This window comes from Heliconius melpomene, chromosome 18 (genome assembly GCF_056956725.1).
Source record: "Heliconius melpomene rosina isolate 202511_hmr_F chromosome 18, ASM5695672v1, whole genome shotgun sequence".
NCBI lineage: Eukaryota > Metazoa > Arthropoda > Insecta > Lepidoptera > Nymphalidae > Heliconius > Heliconius melpomene.
Window position 1 is genome coordinate 15,836,361 of NC_140406.1, and position 22,766 is coordinate 15,859,126.

The following is a 22,766-nucleotide window of genomic DNA, read 5'->3' on the forward strand; positions in this document are numbered from 1 at the left end:
TATATTCATTCATTTCTGAGATTAGCGCGTTCAAACAAATAAACCATTGCACTGAATATTGAACTAGCTATTCAGACAATTCATACAAAGTAATTTAACTTAAGAGACATTCTTTTATAATTTGTACTATTTTGTATGTTTCAGGTTTGCAAATCGTGTTAAATTCAATCTTGAAAGCTATGGTGCCGCTGTTCCACATAGCTTTCTTGGTGCTTTTTGTCATCATTATTTACGCCATTATAGGATTGGAATTGTTTTCTGGAGCGCTGCATGACACGTGTTTTAAGAAAGAGAACAGTAAGTAATATTGTTAGCTACTTTGAAACTATTTTTTTGCCAATTTTTTACTAGAATATTCCCTTCTTCCAGTATCATCGACACTGTGTTATCGCTCTTCCTTCTTAAATTTTTTTTGCATTCTTTCGTCATTCCTTCTCTCATATAACATCTCTCTCTTTCATCAACATGTATATTTCAGACGACATGACAAATGACCCCAAGCCTTGTTCACGCTACCCGGACATAGGAAGCCAATGTGACGAAGGCTTTGAGTGCAAGGAGTACTGGGCCGGCCCTAACTATGGTATCACAAACTTTGATAACATAGGCTACTCTATGCTGACTGTGTTCCAGTGCATCACTCTGGAGGGATGGACGGATATTATGTATGCTGTAAGTTGGTTTTTAGTTTCACACTCTATCCCGTGTTTAGGTGGATAGATTGATAATATACTCCCATCCCTATGGTTTGTATAATTTTCAACACATTGAGGGTTGAGTGGCGGATTTCAACCCGCTTTGCTTGTTACCAGAACGAGGAAACGATAATAATTCATTGCTCTGTGTGGAATGGAACTCATAAACGTCGCGGTTACGATAAGTTTTTAATAGAACGTAGTGCGTAGACACTCCGTTTCCCATTTTTTAAATTGAATATTTGAATAAATGACTGCATCTGAAGGATTTTTTATTTATTTTTATATTGAAAATTACATTAGTGAAAAATTTAATTTATAAATGTGTTTAGTGAATTATTTTAAAGTTATTTTTTTCAGATAGCAGACGTGAAAGGTAACACGTGGGTGTGGATATACTTCGTCACGCTGGTCATATTTGGAAATTTCTTTGTTATGAATCTTATTCTTGGTGTGTTATCTGGGTAAGATTTTTTTAATAAAATCGTTCAGGCAAATTAATTCACAAGCGAGTCGCTAGTTTATAATATTTATAAAACAGAACTTTACTTATCAAAACAATCACAAAATTACAGAGAATTCTCAAAAGAAAGAGAAAAGGCGAAGAATCGAGGTGATTTCCAAAAGTCTCGCGAAAGGCAGCAGTTTGAAGAAGACTTGAAAGGCTATTTGAATTGGATCACAGTCGCTGAAGAACTGGATCTGGAGAACGACCAGGGCCAAAAGGAAGAGGACCAGGACAATCAGGGTATGAAAATATTTATAATTTAGCTTAAATAAGGGTTAGTGGTGAAACTGCTATAGAATTTGTTAGATTTTAAAGTGCCCTGTGTATTTAGAATATAATAGCTATATTTTATACTGTATTTTTTACATGAACTATAAAGATTTATTACCGTTCATTTGGAAATATATGTATTTTTACTATACCTAGTACTTTTACATTTGCATACTACTTTGCTCAGGGAAATAAAATAACTTGTTAATTTTTATATTATTATTTGATTTGCCTTGGGCATTTCACATTTATGGAGTAAACACAAACAAACTATTCTGGGGTGAGCACTGACCACTCAGCCACCTCTTCCTACGTCAATGTTACTTGCACTTACAGGGAGGTTAATCTGATCTAAAGTAATTTCACGCTGTATCTCTAGCGGGATGGTCAGAGAGAACTTTCTTTCAAAGAACACAAATCGGAAAACTATCTTGATATTAAGATTTCTCTGTCTACCATGATTTATGTCTGATACAAAATGTCTTTTTATAAAATTATGTATTGAATTTATTCTTTAAAATAATCAATTCATATAAAACACTCAGGTAATAAAAAAGAAAGGCGAAGCAATGATGAAACACAAAACAACGTGAACGCTAACGGAGAGCCGCCGCAGACGACCACGTGCAAAGTGTATTGTAGAAGATTTGATAAAGTAACTCACTTTTAATTATTTAGTAATTGTCTCCTATAACGTCATCATCTCAGGTCATGATGACTTCATGACATATACAATTTGTATATATTTTTGTCATTGATCCTGGGAACAAAGTGCAATAGAATATTTAAATGATTTTTAATTATATCGAATTATTTTTTTTTAATAAGACAAAACGCGGCGTTGAGTTTTTCCACTGAACACGCAATACCTCTAGAATTCAACGAAAAGTGGAAAATTGAGTGTTTTGACTCTAGGCTTTCTCTGTTTACCCTGCTGTGTGCGGGATACAGCGTGAAGCTGATTTAATTTTAATTTAAATTTACAGGTAAACCGGCGCATGCGCAGGGCTTGTAGGAAAGCTGTTAAATCCCAAGCCTTTTACTGGACGATTATTGTACTTGTATTTTTGAATACATCAGTACTCGCGTCAGAGCATTACAAGTATGTGTAAATTTGTGATATATTTCTGCTTTTTATATGACGTGTGCGAATAAATTGCGTAAAGACTATAACTGTATTTGAAGTTTAATTCTTTATATAATAATACTATTTGAAGATAAACTATGACTACATTAAAGATATTTTATAATATCTAGGACCTAACATGTGTCTACTTATTTATTAATCTGTTTTATATTTCTGTGGAGCGGAGTGACAGTTTTGTCATTATTATATTATTACATTTTACAGCCAAGATCCATGGTTGGATCGTTTTCAAAACCACGCGAATAATTTGTTCGTGGTTCTATTTACTATGGAGATGTTGGTCAAAATGTACGCTTTGGGGTTTCAGGTACGTAGTTTTTAAATTTTACTATAACTTTTAATAATGAGTGTTAAGACACTCTATTCTCAAATTTACATTTTAGTGACATACAAAATATACATGAATATGCAAAATTATAATATTTCTTTTCTTCCAGGGCTACTTCGTGTCTCTGTTCAATCGTTTTGATTGTTTCGTAATGGTGTGCTCCATATTAGAGTTAGCTCTAATTCTAAGCGACACGATCCCGCAGCTGGGCATCTCTGTGCTGCGTTGTGTGCGACTGTTGCGAGTGTTTAAAGTTACTAAGTAAGTAAATAAGTTATTGGAATTTAAAATTTCAAATTTGGAACTAGTCAGATTCCAAGTTGTAAATAAGACATTTAAAAATATGATATGTTTTTCAAACTGTAGTACGTAGTTTTATGGTATTAAGGATACTTAATACCATAAAAAAAACCTACTTCAGCGCTGTTTTCTAAAAAAAGTGGGTTGGTGTATCAGAATCTAATATCTGATATTTCGTTGTCGGTGATTCAAATGTGCTTATTGAAAAATAATCTAATTACCATATAAGACGTTGTCAAAATTGTAGAATATTGTGTTATGTTATTGATGATATTGAGAATAAAAATAAACAAACACGTGAAAACGAATACCTCCATGGTTACTACTACTGTACTCGACCGTACTGTATATTCTTCTAAATAAGATATAGATTCACAATAGTAACACGCAGTAAAAATAATTTGTTGAATATTTAAAGTAATTTAACAAGTATGCTTACCACAAAAAGCGATCGTCATAGGGCACTTAATAAAATAACCACTCAATTAAAAAAGTCTTCAACATTTTCCAGATACTGGCGTTCTTTATCAAACCTGGTAGCGTCTCTACTCAACTCCATACAGTCCATCTTCTCCCTTCTTCTCCTCTTGTTTTTGTTCATCATGATCTTCGCGCTGTTAGGCATGCAAGTGTTTGGTGGAAGGTTTGATTATGCGGGGGAGATTGAAAAAGAGAGGCACAATTTTGACTCTTTCTGGCAAGCTGTCTTAACCATGTTTCAGGTAATATCTTTGGTAATACAAATGTATATACAATAGCTTCTACTATATCTACTTTATTTATCTATATACATTATAATGTTATTATATGTTAAAAGTAAAAAGTGAGACTAGTTATCTATCCAGTCTAAACGGTACAGGCGGGGAGTTTGATTCCCAAATTCTGCAAAAAGTAAGTAACGGAAGTCTTAATGGGAATGGGCTAAATAAAGATTTATGATTACTCCGTTTTTCAGATCTTAACAGGTGAAGATTGGAACGTGGTAATGTACCACGGTATAAACGCGTACGGCGGCGTCGGGACGCCTGGGATGCTGGCGTCCTTGTATTTTATTGTGATATTCATTTGCGGCAATTGTATCCTTTTGTATAAAATAGTTATTTAGTTGTATTTATGTATTTTACAGTAACCTAATACAAAAATAGGTTACTCGTTATTTTAAATGCAATGGTGAAGCTTTATAAACTAAAACAAATATAAAAAAAGATATACTTTTAATTAAAACAATCTCCCGAGTTAAATTTAATTTACATTTATAATTAGCTTCTTATCACGACAACTACAACGTAAGAAGCCTGCTTGTTTTCCAAGAAAGAAAAACTAACATTCATAATATTCATAGTCTTTAAAAAAAAAGTTTTATAGGTAAACAATTTACAATATGTGATAACTTTTACTGAAAATAAATATCCTTACGTTATGTAATTAGATATTCTATTGAACGTGTTCTTGGCTATCGCTGTGGACAATCTCGGTGATGCGGAGGAAATGGACGCGGAGGAGATTACAAAAGAGAAGGCGGTTTGTTATACATATTTATTATTAAACCAAGACACAAAAAGAGTGTTATAAGTTTGACGTCGATGTTGGTGTGTGAAAGAAAATATCCTTGCGGTGCTTCTTAGCAATGTTTGGTGAAAATCGGTCTAACACTTTTAAGAATACCTACCAGTCAATTTTCGTTAAGATATGTTTTATTTTTATAAAGAACATAACACCAAACTTATTTTTTCTTGTAAAATAATTTGCATATCTGTTAAATAAAGTAATTCAGAAACGGGAATATCACCAACACCAAACAGAGACATTAGAAACATTATGTGGAATGGTGGTATGAGTGAAAATAAAAATAATTTTAAATATAAATATTTTCTCATTGCACCGATTGCACCTTGAGTCTGTTAAAATGTTAAATAAATATTTTTTTCATTTTTTTACATGTAGGATGCTGATAATCCTGAAGCTGGTAACCCTCAACTAGATGAAGAAAGAGGGGAAACGGACGATGAATATGTCAACGAGGAAGAAGGATTCTCTAGCGAAGGGTAGGAAAACATTAATAAATCATCGCTAACCGTTCCGCAAAATTCTAACTCTGTAGTTAGAACTTAAGATTAAATTAAATAACAGCATTCACCCAAATTATTATTGATCCAAGTCACACCAATACTAGTTTACATGCACTCAAAGTAATTATGGACCAACTAGTAATAGTGTAGTGTATTAGTACTAGCGCTGGTGTTATCACACCAGGATATATCTACAAAACTAAAAAAACGCCAATATTATATTATCTATATAGCAACTTATCGTAAATTGGTTTTTAGTTTTAAAAGTAAAATATTAATCTTAACTGTTTAATTATATCTTATTTACATGCAGCCAGAAGTACAAATCATATAAAAGAGTCGCAAGGTAAATAACATTAGGTATTTTATTTCAAAATCTGATATAAACAAATTAAAAAACACTATAAAATCTTCTTCGATGAATTTGATATAGTTTTTAATATAATATAAACATATATTAAGGTATATCCAATGACTTTTACGTTATATTTTTTATAAACGCGAAAATAATATAGTTACATACGTATACTTTGATTTTTAAATAAAATTACACTTTTATAACTATGAATAGATCAGAACATGAATACGAAGAAACTGGCTCAGAAGAAGATGTAGAAGCAGAAGTTGAACAAGAGGAAGGTGATAATGTCAATAATGCGTTAGTACCTGAGGAGAAGAAACAAAATGGTAAATTTATATTCTTCCTAAACTAGCACCAACGCGATGGCTGTGGGTATGATTATAATTAAATTAGTTTTATATCCTCGCTGTGGGAGACGAAGCGCGGCGTTGAACTTCGTCATTCAAAAAATGTACTGTTTCAAAAAATGGACGGAAAATGAGAATGGCTTTTAACATTATGTATAAATAATGCGGGAAAAAAACGTTTTGAATTGAAATTCTTTTCACTTCAGTGTTTCTATATAGTATAGGCATTACCTAACATAACATAAAATAATTACAGGTGACATAAAGAAAGAGCCATCACCTCCCAAAAGACAACCAACTATATCAGCGAGACCGCGACGATTATCCGACGTGGAAATCAAAACTCAAGAAAAACCTATACCTGACGGCAGTAGCTTCTTCATATTCTCTAAGACTAATTGGTAAGCTTAAAAGTCACTTGATTTATGTTTAAGTATACTAGTCAATTTATCAATCGAACCAACAACTTGTCGCATTTACAGCTACACGCTTATTAAAATATATACTACTTACTAAAATATATTTTTGAATACTAGGTATTACAAAAAACCATGCCATCTACGAAAGGAAACGATTGTAATAAATATTATTAATTTGTAACAGGTTCAGGGTAACATGTTACAAAACACAGAACAACTCATGGTTCAAGAATATGATCTTACTCTGTATTTTGGCGTCTTCCCTGATGTTGGCGATGGAAGATCCTGTTGGAAGTAAAGCCAGTGAAGCTTGGAGTGAGGTGAGAATATTAATTTAAATATATGAAGTCCTTAATGCGCTTAAATTATTTGGAATTTGTCTCTACTTAGTACTAATATTATAAAACTTAAGAATTTATTTCGTTGAACGCACCAAGTTCGGAAACTACAGGTTCTAATTGAAGAATTAATGTAGTGAAAAGGACTATAAATTGGACCTACAAAAAAGGGTAAAGCTCTCGAGCTTCTGTTGCATATTGTGAATTCTTTGTGATTTTAATTTTATAAATGGTTAAACGGGATTTACCTTCTTAATTTCCTTAATTTATTAACCAGGTGCTTAAAAGATGTTACAATTATTTCACAGACACTCCGCAAAATCGACTATTTCTTCACCACTGTTTTCACAATTGAATTACTACTGAAGCTAGTGACGTACGGTTTCATTCTGCACAAGGACGCATTTTGCAGATCCGCCTTTAATTTACTCGATTTACTTGTTGTTATTGTTTCACTTATATCTGCGAGTGGGTGAGTTGATTTTTTTTTTCTAATAAATGGTAAAATTGCCTCAACTGGGATTCGATTTCACGACTATCAAGAAAAACGGTGTTTATAATCAAACAGTAGCCAGGAATAGAATAGATAAAAATTGAACACAACATGAAGGAATAGAATAGATTAAAATTCTGTTTTTATTATTAAATCAAAATAAAAAAAATATGAATTATTATAAAAAAATAAGTTGTGTTTTGAACTCGCACGCATTATAAACTATAATTTATTAGAAAATGAATTATTATATGTAAGTCTATAATATCGCAGTAGGACAGTGTTTTATTGTTAACGCGATAGTTATAGGTTTGATTCTCATTAGAGGGATGGTCTGATGGTCTTAATTCTATGACTAAAGGCCTTTCTTTCTGCCTACCGACGCACGATTAATCTTGAAGATTAGAAAATATAAAAATGTTTATGTATAAAACATTTTATTTATCTAGATCAAGCAACGTATCCTTCATCAAGATATTGAGAGTGTTCAGAGTGTTGAGACCACTCAGAGCCATCAACAGAGCTAAAGGACTTAAGGTCAGTTTTATTTTTATTTTTTTAAGACTGTGTACTATTTAATATTTCTATTGTGTTTGGTTATTAAAATATTCAAATAATATTATACTTATTAAAAAAAGTTTCCCCATAAATTACACACATATATAAGTGTCAGTATAAATTAAGCATATTTATTTGAAGATCATTATAGTGCCAAAGTACTTTTATTAAATACATCACAGTCAAGTACTAAATACATTACCTATAACACTAGAATTAGTTAGTAATAGACAATTTTCGGTTTTTAGCACGTAGTTCAGTGCGTCATTGTTGCTATAAAAACAATCGGCAACATTTTATTGGTGACAAACCTTCTACAATTCATGTTTGCCGTTATGGGAGTGCAAATGTTCAAGGTAGGGATGTTTTTATACAAATACATACGAATTATACAATTACATTTATAAATAATTATACAAAAACATATTTATAATTATACAATTATACATATATTGTTATTATTATTATATACTTATACCAACGACACCTTTGGGTTTCAAACGTAACATATAATTAAAAGTAAGTATTTTAGAGTTTTGCTATACACTATAGCTTGATTGCGATTACATTTCGTTTAATATATTAATTGATATAAAAAATCATCTGATTTCGTTTCTGTGTGCTTACGTGTTCGAACTTACTAACATGAAGTTTGCTTGGCCTAGACAGGAAAAGCTTATACAGCATGTTTTTTTTGTTTCACCCCTAGTTGTAAGTTTTAGCCCAAAGGTGTTGTGTGCCGTTGTTATGAGAAAATCCTTTTTTTTGTGTTAAAAATCTGAGCTTTCGTGTGTTTTTTTGCATCACAACCCCCTACCTGGACATTTTCACTCGAAAACTAGGAGTGAGGTACTTAAAATGTTTATTTTTAAAACAATTTTGAATCCTTTTTTTATATATTTATGTGTTTGATTTTATTTTTTATATAGTCAGATCAGGACACTGGCATTTTTTGTAATTTTTTGAGATTTTTTTGTTATAAATTGAGAATAACTAACGCAATGTAAGTAGGCATTGGGTTTTTTTTATTTTTCCTTCCATTTCTAACACTTTCTTGTTTTTTTTACACAAAAATGTCACGCAACATGTACACAACTACACAATTTGGGATTCCTTGATTTGATCACGTTCGGTAATGTAATTGTTTTTGTGTTTTAACATAAATTGTTTTTATATGTTTTTGTTTGTGTTTATGTTCGTTTGTGTTAATAGTATGTTGTTAAGTGTGTATTCGCTTCAATTAAATCTATCGGGAATATATTGATTATAAACCATATGCTACAATTCATGTTTGCTGTAGTCGGCATACAATTATTTAAGGTATAAAAAATGAAAAAAATACATGATTTTTATTAATTTAAAAGTTGACCCCGTTAAAATCCTCTAAGCTTATTAGAGCTTTGCTTTATGTCAGTGTATTTATATTTATAGCAGTGTTGTGATTATTATACTGTGTTTTATGTTTGCTTAGCTTTCCTATTGAAAAGAGGCGAGGTCAGGTGATTTTATTGTACTTTATATATTATAAATAAATGTACATATTATATGTATTGATTTAAATATAAATCGAGTATGGTTTCAGGGAAAATTCTTTAGATGTACTGATGTGACGAAGATGACTAGTGACGAATGTCGGTGAGTTTTGTAAATAAGATGATGTACAGTAAAATAAGTTAGCTGTAGGTGGTTGCACAGATTTGACTCTAGGATTTTTCTTACTTTAAATTATTTACGTGCATAGTGAGCAATGCGCAAAGTCTGAACAATATTTAATTTTTTAAATCAGTCTTATTTATGTCTATGTCTCCTTTTACTTTTTGTATGTATCTCTTCTTACAGTGTAAACCTTCGAAATTCTTCACAAATCACTATATCATTACCCAAAAAATCATACTAATACATTAATAAATTAAATTTCCAGCGGATCCTACCTCGTATACGAGAACGGGGAACTTAAAATAGAAGACAGAGTGTGGGTGCGGAATAAGTTTAATTTTGACAACGTGTTGAGTGGCATGCTTACTTTGTTCACTGTGTCTACGTTTGAGGGGTGGCCTGGGTAAGTCATTGATCGCCTTTGAGACTCTGGTGAGATACAATGCGTTCATCCGGAACTCATGTTCCGCCTCTTAATACACAATCTATAGAATTGGTTGAGGTATTGGTATGGAGGGTTTGGTTGACACTAGGTTATCTCTGATCAACCTAAGCATCTAAGTTAATGGAATCGAGACATTAAAGGAAAGAGCACTTAAGCCATGTTTTTGCTGCATTTTGAATGTTATTTATTCATACAGTATACGTAAACTTGATCAACTTTTATTAATTGCGCTTTCCGTGATCTTACAATCATGAAATTAGTGCGGAACCCTTGGGGGGCGAGTCTGACTCGCACTTGACCGGATTTTTCTATTATAATATGTTAAGTTAAATTTATAGAAATTAAAAAAAATAATTTATGTCATAATAATTTATAATTCTTGTATCAGATTATTATCGGTGTCTATGGATTCTAATAAAGAGAGACACGGGCCCATAGAGAACTCGAGACCGCTAGTTGCGTTTTTCTACATAAGCTACATTATTGTCATAGCCTTCTTCATGGTGAGTTTGTTTGAATTTGTATATTATTCAAACATTTTGTGGTTTTTGTAATTTTTATTAAAAAATAACCTGTTAGGTAACCAAATGACAGGAACAAAGGCCATCGTGGCACAAAGGGACAGTCTGAGTGTAAACGCGATGGTTGTCTGCTCGATTCCATTGTACACATTATTTTTACTGCCTTGTAACATAAAGCGCGTCGTTAAGTTCCGCACAAACACAAATAGTCTCCAAATCGGACTGAAAGTGGGGAACAGTGTGCCTTATCACCAGGTTCGTTCTGTGCAGTGTATACTGGGCGGGATGCTCGCGATTAAGTGTGGAGTTAAGAAAATTTGTACTTAATATACGTTCAATTGAATCAACGTGAATGTCATTATCGTTATTGAAAATATATATCCGATTTACTTATAAAATATTATTAACCTTAAAAAAACGTAATATTTAATATATTTTTCAAAATTTTCAGGTGAACATATTTGTGGGTTTTGTCATAGTAACGTTCCAGAAGGAAGGAGAGCAGGAGTTCAAAGACTGTGAACTTGATAAGAATCAAAGAAACTGTATAGAGTTTGCGTTAAAAGCGAAACCTGTCAGAAGGTAAGACATCTATTACATATTTTTTTTTAATATAAAAAATCTAAACAAAACAAGAAATATCCTATTTACTTGAGGAATGGAGTGTCTTAACACTGGGTACTCTCTGCCTACTGTACTGTATAAAGGATACAGCAGAACAAACAATATTTTTATTAATTATTGTTACAGATACATTCCAAAACGTCGCATCCAATATAAGACATGGTGGTTTGTGACGTCACAACGCTTTGAGTATTTCATATTTTTCTTCATAGTCCTCAACACTGTAGCTCTCATGATGAAATATCATGACGCCAAATATGAATATAAACGCGTAAGTCAGTTTAATATTTTTTATAATATATAAATCTTTTGTGCGTGTGAATTTTATAATTCATACCTATAGCAGTTACTTCACGCACTTCTATTTCCCACCGAATTCAAATGACATTGCCTGTTGAGTGGCAGAATTCAACGCTGCGCTTTACCTCGTTACCAGGGCGAAAACAATAAAATATTAAATATTTCATTTCCTCGAATAGTTGCATGTCGTGTGCTTTTGCGCTACAAATGGTCTCCTCTTTATTGTTTATTGATTTTAATAATATTATTTAATTGAATATTGTAACTGACATTTTGTTCTCAGGCTCTAGATTACCTTAATATGCTGTTAACAACAGTATTTATGTTAGAATTTGTTTTCAAACTTGCCGCATTCAGATTTAAGGTAAGATTTTTTTTATAATTTTAATAGGCGTAACTGCTTGTTAAAGTATTTTTTCCTCTAAAGCTTTTTAAAAAAGCTTTTTTATGTTTATTTTAGTCATTAGGGTTCCGTACCTTTTAAGGAAAAAAGAAACCCTTATAAAATCACTTTGTAGTCCGTCCGTCTGTCTGTTTGTCTGTCTGTATGTCAAGAGCTTTTATCTCAGAAAAGCTTAAAGATATTAGGAAATCATGTGAACATAGATCTGAGCATATAGTTTGAATTTTAACTCGATGGACAAAAAAACATATTTCTACATTTACTTAAAAAAAGTATGACAACACACAAACACAAAAAATGCGTATTTAGACACTATAAAGGGAATCAATATTAATGGGGTACTTACGGTTGACCTAGAATTATTAAATTTGAAAGCCCTCTGCCCTATCTAGGGACATGGAAGAAAAAGTCATAAGTCAAAGTCATATTGCATATTTCTTTTTCAGAACTACTTTGGAGATGCATGGAACACAACTGATTTTATTCTAGTAGTAGGCAGTATAATAGATATTGTAGTCACTCAAGTTAATGAAAATAAACCAATTGCTGTAAGTTAAATTCAAATTCAAAATATTCTTTATTCAAATAGACAATTATTACAAGCACTTTTGAATCGTCGAATGAACATATGAACAAAAAGCTACCACCGGTTCGGAAGGCAGTTCTGCTGAGAAGAGCCGGCAAGAAACTCAACAGTTGCTCTTTTCAAAATCAATGGTACAATCTATTACATTAGCTGGCAGCTATCCTGCATTACATTCAATAGACATTAATTCCATACATGTTTATCCTTTAAATATTCTTGAACAGTGTAATACGCTTTACTTGTTAGCATTTTTTTACAGATATTTTAAATTTTGGTAGTGGCAAATTAAGAATACACTGCGGAATTTTATTATATACACGTATACTCATACCCATAGAAGATTAATTATTTTACTATATAAGAATAATTAATTAAAGCCAGTCGTGGCGTGGGCACAAAGTGTGAGTAAACGCGACAGGTTCGATCCCCACTTTAGGGTCGTTGATTATTGCGGCGTTGAGTTCCTCCGGTCAACCTTCTGCCTACTCTGCAAATTGCGGGATAAGACGTGAAGTTGAAAAAATGTAAAAATATAAATTTATAACATCCTTACTAATGACGTGTTATTAAATTGTATTCATTTTAATTTATTAGTGTTAATATTAATGAGAAATGTTAACAATTTCTTTACAGACCCTAAATTGTGATATTTCACCAGATCTCAATAAGGAGGTGAGTTTTTTATTTAATTTTCACTATAATGTACATATGAAATATATATAGGTTTTAAGTGATAAAACAGAGAAATTTGTTATTAAATAGGGCGTTGATTATTACTTTTATAAATCCATAGGTTTCTTTTTTTACTATTAAATATAAATGAATATAAATAATCTAATATAGTAAATTCATCAATCGTGACCTAACAAATGAAAAAACATAACTTTTTTTAGTTTACTATAAATCTATATATATAAAATCGAAAGGTCACTCACTCATCACGAAATCTCAGAAACTACAAGTGCTAGGAATCTCAAATTTTGCATAGGAGTTACTTATAGGACGTAGGTGCTCGCTAAGACGAGAATTTGCAATATTCGACTTCTAAGGGGTTGTTTTTGGGGTCGAAAGTTTGTATGAAACTTCGTTACTACAAATGCTAGAAGTCTCAAATTTTGCATAGACGTCACTAGGACGTAGTCATGGAGACAGAAATTAATAACAACATAATAATAACAGTTCACGCGGGTGAAACCGCGAGCGGGTCGCTAGTTACCAATATAATTTGCATAATAGAGAGGTATTGTACATAAATGTGTCTTAACTATTCAATACGAGTTGTACAAACGTTGTATAAAATAGACAAGTGTCTAAAAACACAAATGTACTCTCTCACAGTTTAGTCGTTATATAAATTTAGATGTTCATAAAGTTAATATATTTACATGTATTCTTTAACTGTTTTACACATAATAATTTATAATGTATTTTTATAAATTTAGATTGTGATATTAAGGCCATTGTGGCGTAGTGGGTCGGCGTTTAACTGTTAATCTGATGGTTGTGTGTTCACCATGCTCCGCTAGCTCCGCTCAGCATGTGCTCCGCTCGGGAGATAGATTAAGTTTAATTAATGGTTTTTCCTCGTTCTGAAAGACGAACGCAAATTAAAGTTCCGCAACATAACTCGTAGAGTTTCGACAATTAGAACAGAGTTACCCTGCCTGCCTGCCTGGCCTGCTATTCAGGAAAAGGCGTGAAGCTTCTTATTTTTGGCTCTCGTATTTTTTGAATTTGTATCAAGTGGACCGAGGCTGGTCGAAAACGTCGCGAGGCCGCGGGTGCCAACCACAGCAAGCTTACACCACTGTATGCTTAGTCACGACTATTGTCTTAATGTTATTTATCTGGAAATCATAACATATCTACAGTATTTTTGCAGTTTTAAGAAAAACAATTATAGAAGTACTTTAACATTATGTTATAAAAGAGCGCAAGACAGCTATAGTTCTAGAAGTTACTGAACATGACTCAATAATAGTAAAAAATAGCAAATTTATTATTAATATTATACTGTCCAATGCTTTTACTATAATTCATTTTAATTTTATCCCGGTGATATAGCTTGAAAAAGGGTCTAAAAATTGTGTTACAGAAGATTTTATCAATATTCGATCAATTAATCTATATCTATATATATATATAAAATTGAAAGGCCACTCACTCATCACGAAATCTCAGAAACTACAAGTGCTAGGAATCTGAAATTTTGGATAGACGTCACTAGGACGTAGTCATGGAGACAGAAATCAATAATAACAAACTTCACGCGGGTGAAACCGCGAGCGGGCCGCTAGTTTACTATAAAGCTAATACTATTCTTTTCTTCCAGGCTTCATCAAATCTTCTAAAATATATAACGTTCTTCCGTCTCTTCCGAGCGATGCGTCTCATAAAACTTCTTTCGAGGGGAGAAAGAATAAGAACTTTACTTTGGACTTTCATAAAATCATTCCAAGCTCTGCCTTACGTAGCCTTACTTATAGTGTTATTGTTCTTTATATATGCTGTAGTTGGAATGCAGGTAAGTTTATTAATGTTAGAAAGAAACAGAAATATATGTATATAGTGTGTGTAAGAGAGATAGAAAAATATGAAATTTACTTTATATTTTTATAAATATAAGTGATACTTTATGTCGGTAAGTTAGTCTCTTGTGTTAGAAAGAAACAGAATCATAGATGTATAGTTTATCTAAGAGAGGTAGAAAGCGTACAAAATTTACCTTACATTATTATTACGTAATTTTTTTAAATTGTAAATTTGTATTACAGTTATTTGGCAAAATACAAGAAGATGATATTATAACGTCCAATAATAATTTCCAAACATTTGGTGGCGCTTTGATGGTACTGTTTAGATCTGCTACAGGTTTGTATTTTATTGCCAAAATTACATGGCGGACAGAAATAGCAGTTATACATTTTTAATATTTTACCAATATAAATAAAATTATTGTTATATTATTTCTTAATTTTTTAACTTGTTAAATTTTATATAAATTAAAGCGAGTGAAGTGGAGAAAGACACAGATATAAAAACTCAAATAGAAAACGGAGTGCCTTTTCACTACATTTTATAAAAGACGATAAAAGAGAAATAACCGTTTATAAAATCTTTATCATAGGTGAAGCATGGCAAGAAATAATGATGGCGTTATCACCAAACGACGACGAGCACCCCGGGGAACCTGTCGGCTGCATCAACCCCTCTGAAGAGGAAACGACATGCGGCTCTAGACTTGCATATCCTTATTTCATATCGTTTTCCTTACTTTGCACGTTTTTGGTAGGATTTTTTGCAATACACCGTTTTAGCACTAAAGATTTATTCTATTTGTTTATATATTATACATATATTGATAAACCTGATGTAGTTGTGACGCAGGATGGCGTCTATTAGAACCTTTTGAAGTGTTGATCTCACTCACGATGGAATTTAGATGGAAAGTAGACGACGAAGTGTTTTAACACTAGGCTCTCCTAATTCTGGAGCTTATATGCGGAATATAATAATAAATTTTCTTCTGACGTGATCGAACCTAGTGTTAAGACACTCCGTTCCCGTTGAGTGGCAGAACTCAATTCCGCAAAATAAAATATATTTTTTTTATTTTTACCAGATTATAAATCTGTTTGTTGCTGTCATCATGGATAACTTCGACTACTTGACTCGTGATTGGTCCATTTTAGGACCACATCATTTGGATGAATTTGTAAGGTGAGAAAAACGTGTTGAAATTCTAAACTTTACATATACGGCTTCGCTTACATTGTCAAATGGAAATAGCTGTAGTGTTGACGACGTTACATTTATAGTTTATTTAATGTGTCATTGAAATATCTCAATAAACTGTAAATTTAAATAATAATTCCCAAAATCAAAAAAATCCATTATACGAGTAAGTGCCCGCGGTAGTTCTGACCGCAGACAGTAGGTAGACTCTCCAGGACAAAAATAATATATCAATCCAATAAGAAGTTCTTTAGATTAGTGCGTTCAATCAAACAAACTCTTGGACTTTATAATATTAGTACAGATAAGAAAGTTAAGGAATATATTTTATATAAACGTAGTGATGATTTATTTATAGTTTTTATTATTTAGTGTTCACTGAAGTAAATTTGTTTTTTTATAGATTATGGAGTGAGTACGATCCTGATGCCAAGGGTAGGATCAAACATTTGGACGTTGTGACATTGCTGAGGAAGATCAGCCCACCATTAGGTAAGCTTTTTTAATAGTCTGTAAAAGATTTCTTTTAGAAATAGGTCCTTCCTTAATTAACTTTTCAATTTTATATCTACATGTTTTAATTGAAATAAGGATATAAAAGTACCCCCTTTCCCCAGGTTTCGGTAAGCTCTGTCCTCACCGCACAGCGTGTAAGCGTCTCGTGTCCATGAACATGCCGCTGAACTCTGACGGCACTGTCAACTTCAATGCTACTTTGTTTGCCGTTGTTAGAACTCAGCTGCAAATTAAAACTTCAGGTTTGTATTCTTATATCGTACTATCCACCCGCGGCTTTGATGTGTTGTTATGTTATTGCCAAACAATACAAAATGTTTACATGAATGTGTTTAATGAATTCATGAATTCTGACGTATAAGCTTAAGCTTATTTCTGATATATGTAAGGTTTCATTTAAATCCGTTCAATAGTTTTGGTGTGATAGTAGAATAAATCTCCATCCTCGTAAATTTTCAATTCATTATTTGGCAGTTCAATAATTCTAAACTGTTTTGAAACACAACAAAAATATTTTGAAACATTTGATAATTTAAACGAATACAGATTTGTTTCATAATAGTGTAACAGTAGCTTACTCATATCATTGGAATGGCCACTGACTTATAATATATTTAAGGAATTTCTCCATTTTCCCTCAAAAACAGGTGTAATAGACGATTGCAACACAGAGCTACGTGCAATCATAAAGAAAGTATGGAAACGAACGTCTCCCAAGCTGTTAGACCAAGTGGTCCCTCCTCCGGGAGATCCGAACGAAATAACAGTGGGCAAGTTCTACGCTACGTTCCTTATACAGGATTACTTTAGACGGTATGTTGTTGTTGTTATGTTGTTATTTGTTGTTGGTGAATAGATATTGTTGTTTTTTTCTGTTATTGAGAAATAATTGTGATTATAATTTGGTCATATTATATTTTTATATATTAAATATATTTTTGTTCATTAAATATTTATTATTTACTTTTTGATTTATTGTGTATTTTTAAATGATCATAGCTTATTTATATTCATTGGTTATTGAAGTAGTTTCGGCATTAAGACTTTCTTTTACTTATTATATATATTAAGAAAAAATACCTGAAACATAAACTTCATTTTGGAAGATCTCTCTAAATTAATTCCTTAATACCTACTATTCAATTTAGAACGGAATTCATTTTTAACTGGAATAGGAGGATTAATAGGATTAATAGTATAGACATATTTAGATATATATTTACCTACTTATTTAATTTCAATTGAAATTATGAATGTTATATATTATAACGTCCGTTGATAACATTCTCAATATAATACAGACTTTATATGAACAGAAATCGGCCTCACGACTCATTGTTTTTAACATGTATTTGTTTTTTATTTTATCTATGTAATTTGCTAAATAATTAATATTTTTTATTCTTTTCTAGCTATATAAGTATAGTTTATTGTAATACCTATTTGAATAACGCTTTTATTTTGTAGCTGTATTCGGTAGTAGTGTATTGAGTAGATAAATGTCAAGTATTATTTAGCACTAATGTTCTAAATTAACATGTATTTGTTATTTTTATAGGAACCATGCGTAAGTGAACATTCAACTTTTAAGCAACCACTTTTGAGGAGCGCTGTATTATTTTATGCTTTTAATTTTTTTTACTTGGCGCCATGATCGCGCTGAGATTGTTGCTTGAAAGATTTTTTTTCCAAATTTTTCATTGTGAATGATTTTCCTTTCCTTTTTTTTTAAAGTCATACAAACATCTTTTTTTTATTAGTTTAACATTTTCATATCAAAATGTGTTTCATCCTTTAAGTATAACGTAAAAATGTTTTTCCTATTCTATACTTATATGCAACTTAACAATTTTTTATGTATATACACAGTGTTATGAATTTTTGGTGACACGCCATCAAAGAATCACGATTTTTCTAGTATTTATAAATCCATTTTTCTGTTACTTACTCTGTTAATGCAGAAATTATCTCTTTGAATTAAACCCGATATTTGTATGATTTACAATATATCACCAAGATTTGACAAAACTTGGTCGTTGCATGAAATTCCAAAGCACGATTTCTCTATAACATTTAATATAACATAACTATAAAAATAAAGCTTCAAAACGTACTGCACGTACAAAACTAACTCATTAATCCTAAAAAATTCTAGAGAAGACATGTTTTTTTGAGATATTTTGGCACGATTTGGACTGTTTTTCATACATTTAGGATATTTATTGATAGATAAATATAATAATAGGTTCAGAAAAAGGAAAGAGCAAGCCGCGGCGGACTCAAAGCAAACAAATCAAAAAACCTTACAAGCCGGTCTCAGGACTTTACATGAAGCTGGTCCGGAACTCAAGAGAGCGATCTCAGGGAACTTGGATGAGGTTGTCGCTGAGACTGTTGAACCTATGCATCGAGTAAGTATAATATCGACAAAATAATATGAAAATGCATAATTTTAATGTTATCTTTATTAATAAATTAGATAACAGAGTATAAAATAATAATTATAAACATTCTAATAAGATGCCAGAACTGGCTTATATTTATTTTGTTATTTTTAATTATCTATAACAATTACGATACGATATTAAATAATCTAAACAAATTTCTTTTTTTCTATTCCCTCTAACAGCGTAACCACACATTATTCGGCGCAGTATGGACAAGCATTAAGAAAGGCAGAGAGAGTCTCTACCGTCCACCGCCGAAGTTCAAGCAATTAGCTGTACCAAGTAAGTTCATTTGTACAATGACGGAACTTGGAGCGGACGGATTTCTAGGAATTTAAATATTTAAATTTTCTCGAGTGTGATTCGAACCCATAACCTGTCGCGAGAGTGTGTAAGTCGTACACTCGTCCACCCGCGCAATGACAAATAATTTGAGTCAAATATTATTAAATAATAAAACACTTTAAAAGAAATAACAAAAATATATTGAAATTTATTTAGTTTTTTTTTATTTTCTTTTATAGATAATGAAGAGAGTAAGTCACTTAGTTGGATGATGCAGCGTGAATTGGGAATGGACGGGAAAGTGCCGGAAGACGAACAGTAAGTTATAATAGTATCTTATAGCCTTGATTTATTTATTTTAGGCATATTTAATTTTTGCTCACTTTTAAGTATAGATACTGAAAAGAGAACCTGCAGATAAAAAAATCCGGAGCTCAAATTGCAGATAACTTTAATAAATATTTATTTTCTTCTGTATTTTAGGATATTGTTTAAAATATTTTTTTATACCGTCCGTTTTGTTTTTCGCAAGTCTACATTTATATAAACTGAGATCGATCTTGAGATGCTGTTCATTCATGCATGAATGAACACAGCATCTCAAAGTCGATCTCAGAGTGGAAAGATGCTTATAAATACGGGCGTTAGTTACATCCAGTGGTCAAATACTATGTGACCAAAACCACAGATAGGTGAAAGCTAGTAAGATAATTAATAATCAAGAAAATTATTAATTAATAACAAAAATAAAAAAAATCCAGTAAATACGACGACGGCAATCAAAGTGAGGGTGACGAAGAAATAGCAATGCAGCCGCTACTCCACGGCAAGGACTCAGAGAAGATATTTAAAGCTATTGAGTGAGTTTCTTTTTTCTAGCTATTATTTATTGTTTGAGCTATTTTGTAATTAATATTCGAAAATATTTGTAATGTGAAATCAATGATTTAAAAAATATTAACTTTTTTAACATTCAAGTGTTTATAATGGCGAAAATCTAAGATCTCATAATAATGAATTCTTCCCATTCAAATTTTCACCCATTTCAACTATGTGGGAGATAGAGAGAGGAGAGAGAGAGACTCCTTCATTCTCTCAGTAATTTTTATATTATAATCCAATTTTTTTTTATTTATTTGTATAATAATATTTTTCTCATTATTATTTTTATTGTTATATATTATGATTTATTGTTGTGTATTTATGTCGTACGTTTTATTGTTTTTGTTGTTCCGTTGTCAGTCACGTCACTGCACATTAAAATAAAATGATCATATCTTTCTATTGATGCCAAAATTGAAACTTTTTTAAAAATATATATAATTATACTATATTTAAGAATTAATTATATTTATATTAAGCGAAACGTAATGTACAAAATTTTATTTACTGCCATCTATAATTTCTACATGATAACAATAGATTTTGTATTCCAAATAATTCTTGTATTTGTTATATCAATTACAGACATGAGAAGTATAGATTGGTCATTTAAAAAAAATCTTGTTATTCTTATTTTAACCAACTATAAGACATAAAAATAGAAGTATTCGTTTCATATTCATTTATATTTGTTTTCCCTCTTGCGGATATTTTAGGAACCTTTATAGCTTCTGATATAAGAAGTGATTTTTGGAAAGATTTATAGATGTCTTTACTTGTCACTTGTGTTGTATTTGACTATAGAATTTAAACGTATTTTACTATATTATAATTAATTAAAAATATGAATTTTCCACAATGAATTGTTTCACCTCCATACAAAAAAATACTGAACGAATTTAGATGAAACTTTAGAGTAATATAGCTTACACATTAGAATATAGTAAGCCACAATTTCTGTAAAGATTTTGTATAATTTGGTATAGGAATAAAAAAAATCTAATAAGTTTAAGCGAGCGAAGCCGCGAATGAGTCGCTAGTTGTTCACATTTTTTTTAAAATATTTTTTGGCACCAATATAAAGAGAGTGAATAAATATTAACGGTTTCCAGAAAAACGTCCAACGATTTAATGCAGAGTATGAGAAACAACTGTAAGTCCGTTTTAGTGTGTTGTGAATGTGTTTTATATTATTTATTTTGCTTATTATTTTATATTTTATTTGTTTATTATATTTTATATTATAATACACTAAGTTATTATATTTTTATTATAAAATTAATATATTAATATAATTATTAAATTATATTTTATATATTTTTAAACCATTAAAATTAATGCAAAATAAAAGGAATGTAGATTAGCTTTTTATGTTTATTTTAATCTAATAGGGGCTTGAGATCATAAAAACTAAAAGTCTAATTAAAGCCATGGAGTTTCTTAAATAGATTGCATTGTTTGTTTTGCGTTACACTAAATCATTCTAACTTATTGTATATTTGTAGTACCTATATGGAAATATGCTACATTTAATTACTTACTTTTAATTGTATACATTTAAGCTTTAATTTAATAAAAAAGTAATTGTAGGTCATAATTTTTTTATCAATATAATATTTCATAAAAAATGTTTAATTACATTTGATTTTTAACTAACTTACTTATTGAGTCGCTTAAATAACTAAGTAAGTAGCAATTACAAGTTTTGAATGAACACCTAGTACTATTAAAAACATTCTTATACCTACTTGAAATACCTATATTACTTACAAATTTTTTATATAATTTTCGGAACAGATCGTGACAGAGCGCCAAAACACAACAACGACGTGCCTTATTGTGTAGAGAATCCAGCGGAGAGCCTTATCACTCGTGTAAGTGTTTACTTTTTGTTTTTTTGTATCTTTACTTTGTATTCTGCACATATGTATAGTGGGGTCGGCACTCCCTTCCCAAGTTTCCGCTGATTTTTGAAGCTCAATATTGCGCGTTGCCTCGTCACAGGAGTGAGGAAATGAAACGCATTAAGTTATTTCATTCTCTCGAATGGGAATGTGATTATATGTGACAATATAAATAAAACAGCACCATAAATATACCTGCAGGTGCTGACCGAGCAGGGTCTGGGCAAGTACTGTGACGCGCAGTTCGTGCGCAGCACCGCGCGCGAGATGCAGGACGCGCTCGACCTCACGCAGGACGAGATGGACACGTGAGTCCCGAAAATATGTTCATGTCAAATATAAATCGTTAAATCGTTTAATTATTATTTTACTTCTTCTAATTCTAATTTATGAATAAAACTTAAAAGCAAACTGATCACAGGAGAATCTGTTCTTAATTTTATATTATTACTCATTACTTATTTATTTATTACTCGTTACCTATGTCCATTTTTAATTATATTATCTAAAGAATCCAACAAATCTATATTTATAATGCTTAACAGCGCCGCAAACCAGATTATTTTGCAAGAAAGAAAAATGAACAGAGTTCACCAACCCAATGACGTGGTAAGTGTGTTTTTGAATGA

At 31.3% G+C, this 22,766-nt stretch overlaps 1 protein-coding gene across 2 annotated transcripts in view; it reads left to right on the forward strand.

Moving 5' to 3' along the window:
* Positions 1-22,766, forward strand: part of LOC146529704 (muscle calcium channel subunit alpha-1-like) — a 44,445-nt gene that overhangs the window by 18,716 nt on the left and 2,963 nt on the right. The window contains exons 6-49 of one of the 2 annotated variants that reach the window (XM_085201603.1): positions 145-297; positions 479-672; positions 1,056-1,159; positions 1,271-1,443; positions 2,019-2,128; positions 2,460-2,575; positions 2,825-2,927; positions 3,058-3,209; positions 3,760-3,970; positions 4,204-4,324; positions 4,678-4,769; positions 5,193-5,293; positions 5,631-5,663; positions 5,889-6,004; positions 6,282-6,426; positions 6,629-6,764; positions 7,091-7,254; positions 7,725-7,812; positions 8,082-8,189; positions 9,046-9,153; positions 9,416-9,468; positions 9,755-9,892; positions 10,323-10,437; positions 10,907-11,037; positions 11,206-11,350; positions 11,663-11,743; positions 12,229-12,330; positions 13,002-13,040; positions 14,701-14,892; positions 15,143-15,239; positions 15,496-15,656; positions 15,991-16,088; positions 16,507-16,595; positions 16,721-16,861; positions 17,267-17,432; positions 18,178-18,186; positions 18,865-19,030; positions 19,249-19,348; positions 19,591-19,669; positions 20,113-20,211; positions 21,346-21,386; positions 22,031-22,107; positions 22,339-22,445; positions 22,683-22,746. In XM_085201603.1, coding sequence (XP_085057729.1) covers positions 145-297; positions 479-672; positions 1,056-1,159; positions 1,271-1,443; positions 2,019-2,128; positions 2,460-2,575; positions 2,825-2,927; positions 3,058-3,209; positions 3,760-3,970; positions 4,204-4,324; positions 4,678-4,769; positions 5,193-5,293; positions 5,631-5,663; positions 5,889-6,004; positions 6,282-6,426; positions 6,629-6,764; positions 7,091-7,254; positions 7,725-7,812; positions 8,082-8,189; positions 9,046-9,153; positions 9,416-9,468; positions 9,755-9,892; positions 10,323-10,437; positions 10,907-11,037; positions 11,206-11,350; positions 11,663-11,743; positions 12,229-12,330; positions 13,002-13,040; positions 14,701-14,892; positions 15,143-15,239; positions 15,496-15,656; positions 15,991-16,088; positions 16,507-16,595; positions 16,721-16,861; positions 17,267-17,432; positions 18,178-18,186; positions 18,865-19,030; positions 19,249-19,348; positions 19,591-19,669; positions 20,113-20,211; positions 21,346-21,386; positions 22,031-22,107; positions 22,339-22,445; positions 22,683-22,746 — 5,018 coding nt within the window. The remainder of the gene's footprint in view (positions 1-144; positions 298-478; positions 673-1,055; positions 1,160-1,270; positions 1,444-2,018; positions 2,129-2,459; positions 2,576-2,824; positions 2,928-3,057; positions 3,210-3,759; positions 3,971-4,203; positions 4,325-4,677; positions 4,770-5,192; positions 5,294-5,630; positions 5,664-5,888; positions 6,005-6,281; positions 6,427-6,628; positions 6,765-7,090; positions 7,255-7,724; positions 7,813-8,081; positions 8,190-9,045; positions 9,154-9,415; positions 9,469-9,754; positions 9,893-10,322; positions 10,438-10,906; positions 11,038-11,205; positions 11,351-11,662; positions 11,744-12,228; positions 12,331-13,001; positions 13,041-14,700; positions 14,893-15,142; positions 15,240-15,495; positions 15,657-15,990; positions 16,089-16,506; positions 16,596-16,720; positions 16,862-17,266; positions 17,433-18,177; positions 18,187-18,864; positions 19,031-19,248; positions 19,349-19,590; positions 19,670-20,112; positions 20,212-21,345; positions 21,387-22,030; positions 22,108-22,338; positions 22,446-22,682; positions 22,747-22,766) is intronic. The other variant, XM_085201602.1, reaches the window with a different exon arrangement.